Source organism: Camarhynchus parvulus, chromosome 7 (genome assembly GCF_901933205.1).
Source record: "Camarhynchus parvulus chromosome 7, STF_HiC, whole genome shotgun sequence".
Taxonomy (NCBI): Eukaryota; Metazoa; Chordata; class Aves; order Passeriformes; family Thraupidae; genus Camarhynchus; species Camarhynchus parvulus.
The window spans coordinates 5,190,470-5,197,529 of record NC_044577.1 but is presented as its reverse complement, the minus strand read 5'-3'; the positions used below and the strand labels follow the sequence as shown (position 1 = coordinate 5,197,529).

Sequence of the window (7,060 nt, the reverse complement as noted above, 5' to 3'; positions counted from 1 at the left end):
CTGGCTGTCCCCAATAGCAGCAGTGACATCCTGCAGAGGGCCCCTGTGTTCCTTTGTCCTGGCAGCTACTCCTGGCAGTGTGGGCAGTCAGCTGGAACACGGTGCTGGTGACAATCGATGTTGTCTGGCCAGTCACAATGACACCAAGAAGAGAAGAGGGGTCAGTGCCCAACGAGAACCCCAGAGGCATGAGCTGTAGCAGTGCCTCAGCCCTGATCCCCCAGCCTTTCTCTCTCAGTGCAGAGCAGCCTGGCACAAAAGGACACGTTTCTCACCAGAGGCCAAACCAATGTTTTATTCTTTGTCATTTCCACACACTCAGGAGGCTGTGCCTGGTCTGTGGTCACACTGAGCCACTCCCACTTCCCTTCTGACTGAGCCTGGACACTTTGTCCAGGCATATCCCAGGCCCAGGAGCTGACCTCAGTGCAGGAGCCTCATATGCTGTTGCTTCCAGTTCTGCAGGCTGCTAAAAGCAGGATTGATCAACAAGTGAAAGCCTGAGCTGTCAGATGGTTATGCTTTTAGATTGTTACACTTTGCCTTGCAAGCCAAGGGTGTCTCAATGTACCAAGAAATGGGTGGGCTCTGCTGAGCACCTGTGATGGGACAGGAGCTGGTTTTTAAGGCCGTGCCCAGAGCCCACAGGAATCACTGGGAGCCTTCCCATTCAGGCTAGTGGGCTCAGCAGCAAGTTTCCAAAACCAGCCCCTCTGCATCACCTCTTCTTCAACCCTTGAATTTCCTTTTTTCCTTCACAAGCAAGCTTGGATCACAGCATCCCTCTGCTTCTAGCCCCATGCACATTCCTGACTGAAAACAGCAGGGAAGGAGCTTGAGACAAGGCACTCTCACTGCCCCCAGCCCAATGGGCACCAGCCAACAGCCTCTCCTGAGCCACACAAGTGTTTCTTGCTCACAAAGCCACAGCACTTTTAATAAGCTGCTTAAGTCTAGTGCGAGCTGAACTCTAAGGTGTCTGTAATCACAGCCAGTCCTGCTCCTGGAGGAGCAATGCTGCCTTGCCTCTCTCCAGCATGAGCAGAAGGGGCTCACCTGCTTCCCCCCAATTCACTCCTCCTCCTCAAAGAACTCATGGCAAGCAGTAGTGACCATTGCAATGAAGGCCACGAACTCCTGGAAGTTGCACTCTGCATCCCCATCGCAGTCCAGTGCCTCCATGACTTTGTCCACAGTCTCCTGGTCTTTGATTTCCTGAGGGGATAGAAACAGGCAGCCAAAGCTGGGGAGGACCACAGCGAGGCCCAGACAGTAACATGTCCCCATTTCCCAAGTGCTCTCCTGGCTGAATCTCTGCTCAGACACATCCCAAAGATCTTGTGGCTGTTCCCAGGCTGGTGGGGCACTGTCCTGTGCCCTGGGGAATTGCAGCCACAGCTGTGCTGCTGGGAAGGGACATCTTGAGCCCCTTGGGGCAAGGCTGTGCCCCCGTGTCAGGGAAGGTAATTTCCCTAATATCCAACCCACACCCCAGTCTGCCATACAGGCTGTTCCCCTCATCCTGCTGCTCTGTAGAGCTGGGGCAAAGGATTTAATGTCCTGCTGTGTAACTAAACCTCTTCACCTGTGCAAGGCTTCTGTGGGGGCCAGAGTTGGGGAGTGCCGGGCTGTTGGATGGCCCCTGAGCCCAGCTGGGCTGCGGGGAGGGCAGTGCTTACCCCGAGGAAGTGGCTCAGCTCGTTGTTGATGAGCTCCTTCAGTTCGGATTTCTTCAGCTTGTGCTTGTCTCCCTCCTTCCCGGAGTACTGGTGGAAGGCCTCGATGATGGCGATCATCGCCTTCTCCAGCTCAGACATGATCGTGGCGCGGCCCTGAGGTCAGAGGGGACGGTGGGAACGCCAGCCTGGGCAAGCTCCAGCAATTCATTGATTGGGAAGCACGGTCACCCCGGGCTCCGCCCATGGAGCAGCAAGGTCGGACCGCGGTTCTGCTGGGAGGCACTGGCAGCAGCTCTGGCTTTGGGGGGAAGGTCGCGAGAAACCAAAACTGTGCTGCCAGGGGCTCTCGAAGACAGCAGAGCCACAAGACGAGGAGAGGGGCAGGCACAGGGTCAGCTCCGGAGCTTCAGAAAGGTTTCCCTGCTGTCACAGGTCCCCTCGGCTGTGCCTCTGCCTGCAGCCCTGTCTCCAGCCCAGCAGAGTCAGGGGAACCCGGTAGGAACCAGTTTCGATGCGTGCCAGCAGGTCAAAATGAACACTCTCGAACCTCCCTCTCCCAGACTTGGTCTGGAGACCCTCTTGGGATATGATAATAATTCGGATTGCAGCGTTCCCTGCAGACTTCACAAACAGACAAACCACAGAGACTCTGATCTCCGGTTGAGAGGGAGAGCTGCCAACCCAAAAGCTGGGAAAATAAAGAAGCCTTATTGCCCGGCACTCGTTTCGTTCATATCCCATCGGTAAATGTCTCCTGCCCTGCGACCTGGCTCCTGTTTCTCCACCACAAGGTACTGAATCTGATCCCACCGCTGATGTCCTCCCCCGCCCAGCACTCAGTGCCCGAACGGAAAGACTGTTACCAGACAAGGCAGAAAATATCCCAACAGAAATACCCTTTCCATGCACCAGCCCTGCCTGCTGCCCGTCCGCAAGGCTGAGGAGCGCTCCCCGAGCAGAGGTGATGCGGAGCGGTGATTCTGCCCTGACAACACCCACCATCCCCGCGGGCAGGGCCAGCCCCCGGCATCCCCCGGCCCCTCTCACCTCCCTGCTGCCGGCGGGGCTGTGGCTCGGCGATGCGGCGTGGCCAGGCACCGCCGGCGGGGACCCGCTGCCTTCTTATGGCCGCGGGGGCCGCGGCGTGGCCGGGGCGGGGTGTCCGGGCCGGGCGCTGCGCCCGCTCCGCAGAGCCGCTCGCGGGGAGCGAACCCAACGCACACGTGGGAGCCGTTGGAAAGCCGCCCTTGGGACAGGGAAACACCGCCTGCTTCGCTTGCTCTCCTTTTTACCTGCTTGTACTTCAATCAGCCAATTCTTATAAGTGACACGTACACAGGGATATATCCCGTTTCAAAATGTATTGCAGTAAACGGAGATCATCCCTAGACGCAGTTGTTGCGCATTACAAATAAATCTATTATGGTGCTGTTTATTTGTTCATATTTTTCAGAGATAGAATGCCTACTCTCTGTTCATTTGATTCACAGAACACAGAATGTTCTGTGAATCAAGCTTGCAATTCAAAGATGTGAATGCTTTCTTTAAAGCTGCACTTCTGCTCTGAACAGTGAGTGTGCAAAAATAGCGATTTCTTGTATGTCTGATCTTTTCACTCTGTTTACTGCTCACTATTAATATTGAACACACTTTTTCTGCTTTCTATTGTTTTAAGATCGTAGAGTCAGGCCAGACAGGGAAAATAAGGTTATTTCAATTCACTCAGCTTTACCAAGCATACCACGCAACAAACTGAAACCATTCCTGCTTGTGCAAAACCATTTATACCATGGGAGTGAAAGCATCAATGAAAATAGGTTTTGCAGTCAGTGTGAGCATAAGACTTTTACTTTTCTGTATGTGTTGTTCAAGAAATGTTGAAATGTTCAAGAAATATCCACCTAACACCAGAGACAAGTGAAACTGCAAATATTTTGAACCAATTCTGAGAAGGGAAGTGTAAATCAACATGCGAAACTCAGAAAAAGATGAGTTATTGTTTGTATACTGATTCACGCTAGAAAAAAAAATCTTTTCCTTTTCAGAAACTTTGAAAAGTCATCTCAAACTTTTTTTTAAATGAGGTCTTGATACAAAACTTGTTCACATGTCCCCTGCCAGCCCAGTGGCCACCATGAACTGGCATTAAATGCACTTTTATCTACACCCTGTTGCTGGACAGACATATTCCCTGGCAGTTCCTGTGTTCCCAAATCTACTGATACAACACCAACCATGTTACTTAAAAAACTTCACATACTGGTGTAAAAAAAAACCCCATCTACACTGATCATTTCCTTACATCAGCTCATGGAAGTTTTTGTAACAGGCTCAAACACTGGTTTGGGGAAAAATAATTTCCCTGGCATTAAGGTTGAGTATGTTGACTCTAAATATTTGCCTGACCACTGAAATTCTTGCATTTAGGGCATTGCAAACTACAGCAGTTATCTGTGCTCTGGTGGGGCAAGCAGGGACAGCAGGGATGCTTTTAGTAGTGGTGTTTCTAGTGTGGAGGTAGTTTGTCAGCAATTTTGCACTATTTGATTTTTTCCAAGAGGACTTGCATGCCTGTAAGAGCTGGCTATAAATGGGGCTCTCTGTCAGCAGGAAAGAGACAGCATTTTTCTGTTGATAGCAATTTGATCTGGTAGATCTCTAGCTCAGTCCTCAGCCAAGAAATGCATTAAAGCAAACCTTTTCTAGTCAGAGACAAGGTCCTAGCTCATCTCCTTAAACCATATTCTGACGTCATTCTGGAAAGTGACCTTTCCTTAAAATGGAACAGAAAAAGTACCATTTGACAGATCAAAACTTGAAGAGTCTTGAAATTCTCTTTCCTGGTGGTTATTGCTGTCCATTTCACCCCAAATCATTCTGACTTTCGTATTTTACAGGTGATGATCTGGAATGATGTCCTGATAGGATGGGAAGGAGCAGCAGGATCAGATGTGAACACCAGAAACCTTGACCCTCTTCTGCCTCTGCTAATGAGCAGCTCCAAGAGACTTTCCTGATCCTTGTCCAGGCTCATATTCTTTGCAAAGACTGCTCTCCTGGCCTGGATCATCCCTAACCCAGTCTGTGACAGTCCAGGAGGTCTGGCTATGAGTGTGGGGCTGTGAGCTGTGCTTTCAGTGCTGCCCAAAGAGCTGCTTCTGTTATTTTAAAATTCATATTCTGATCGTCGAACAGGAGGGTGCAGCCTTGGGGCTCCTTTCCTCAGGGTCAGAGCTTCCTTGCCAGAGCTTTGGGCTGATATGTTTAAAGAAGCAAGGGCGTTTTTCAGTGCCCAAGGCTGAGCAAAACACTCAAGCCCTCTGCCTGTCTCCCTCACAATGTGGGCTCCTCATTCCAGGAGAAAAGACAGCCTGTTTCTTTGTCTCTCGGGTGTGCGTGGCGCCAGGCTCTGCCAGACCATGAGACAAATGCCAGCGGTCATTGAACTGGGACAAAAAAAGTCATGAAAGCAGAGGAATTTGGGTGGGAGGGGGAAGAAACTGCCTCTGCCTCTGCAGGGCTGCCCTCTCAGTGCCAGCACACACAGCAGCTTTGCAGGGAGCAGGTTCCCTGGCACCTACAAACACAGCAGCCAGAGGTGAGCTAGTTCCTGGCTGAATCCAGCTGAGATCAGACACAGAAAAACATGGATGAAAACAATGCCTAAGTAACAGGAATTTGGTAATTATTAAAAATGTCTGGTGCAGGTGGGTTGTACAGAGACAGAAAAATAAAACCAAGTTGTTCATCCTTCATCACACTCCCCTTAGGCAAATGTTACTATAAATTATCTTAAGATTTTGGCACCCACGGACAAGTGGATACTTTCATGAACCTCATTTCAGGCAGTCATCATGGCAATTATTTTTCTTAACCCAAAAATAAATTAATTAGAGAGTCTTAAAAAAGACTATTAACCCTCAAATACAACACCCATGTCAGTGAACTGCTAGAGTTCTCTCTGTTCATATAAACCGTGCAAGAGAATCCGCACAGCTCTCCCTACTGAGGACCAGTGGGATGAGCCACAAGTCAAAGATATTCTCCCCATCCATTCTCCCTCCAGGAGAAGTCCAGACACATCCAAAAAACATTTTGCTGTTACTGAACACAGCCAGGGCTGAACTGAGTGATCTAAGCCTAGTTTATGAAATAAATAACAAATTAATTCTTTAATTCTCAAATAAAATCACTGTATCCTCTCCAGATAATCCCTTAGGTTATTCTGGACATGAGTGAACACCTGTTTGTCAGAAGAGGAGTATTTTAAATTAAACTTCTAGTGTGCATTATATACTGTAAGTATTAATGATCATAGAAGTATTAATAGACAGGCATTTTTCTGACCTGGGGTGTTGATGGATGCCACATTTGTGAGTTGCTCTTTTGTCCCTGGGCACTGCACAGACATGGAGGGGCTTTTCTGCCAGTTTAACTTGGTCTGGTGCCACCTCTGTGGGAGGAGAGAAACCAGGTCACTGTGAAAGGCTGAAAGGAATTTATCACTCCATTTAAACAAGTGTATATTAAATGTCCACCCAGCCCTTCCAACAGCATAGCAGCAAGTACAGCATCTGGGATTTACAATCCCTGTGTGCCTCCTTTTGGGGAGCCTTCTTGAGCCAAGGGGCTTTGAAGGACTGAAACCCTCTTGCTCACTGGCCTGGGAAGGCAGGGATGGGTGTCAGGAGAGAGATGGGGACATGTCACTGGGACCGGACAGGAGGAGCTCTGCCATCTCCTCACGGACTGCTGTCCCACGGCATTACCTGCATGAAGGTGACACCCCCGAACCGTGCTGGAGGGACCAGGGCAGGGTTCATAGTGAGCATACCTGACTCACCTACAGAGCACAACACAGTGTTTTATGGGTGTCAGCCCTGCTGGCCACAGCCCTCCTCAGCGGGCAGGGCCCCGGTGTTTAGAGTGCCTGGCACCCGGGAAAGCAGAGCTGAGGATGGTGAGTCAGCAGTGGGGAAGCATGGGGGCAGCGGGAGCGTGGGCACACCGGGTCAGGGTGCGCTGTGCCCACGGCTGGCACTGCTCCCAGACACATCTCCCCAGCCCCATTGTGCCCACGGCTGGCACTGCTCCCAGACACACCTCCCCAGCCCCACTGCGCCCATGGCTGGGCCGGCTTTGTTTTGTTATTTCCATTAACGATGGAAACCACACGCCTGGACTTTGGGGAGGCACGGAGGCGGGGACAGTCGTTCCAGGGGCTGGCGCTGTCACCCAAAGGGACGGCTCGGCTGTCGGGGTCTGTGAGGGGGATGGCACTCCTGTGCCGCGGGCAGACGGAGTGGGAGTGAGAAGTCGGGCCCCGGCAACTGGCGGGGTGACGTCCCATGGCAGGAGCGGACGGGAGGCGATGGGGCGGG

The 7,060-nt window shown here is 51.1% G+C and overlaps 1 protein-coding gene across 1 annotated transcript; it reads right to left on the bottom strand.

The window, feature by feature from the left end:
- Positions 1–280: 280 nt before the first annotated feature.
- On the bottom strand, positions 281–2,759 carry S100B (S100 calcium binding protein B). The gene is made up of 3 exons (XM_030952478.1): positions 2,727–2,759; positions 1,680–1,832; positions 281–1,215 (listed from the first exon to the last, which is right to left on the bottom strand). Exons 2-3 carry the CDS (start codon positions 1,815–1,817, stop codon positions 1,072–1,074), a joined length of 282 nt encoding a protein of 93 aa, XP_030808338.1. The 5' UTR covers positions 1,818–1,832; positions 2,727–2,759; the 3' UTR covers positions 281–1,071.
- Between the last annotated feature and the right edge of the window lie 4,301 nt (positions 2,760–7,060).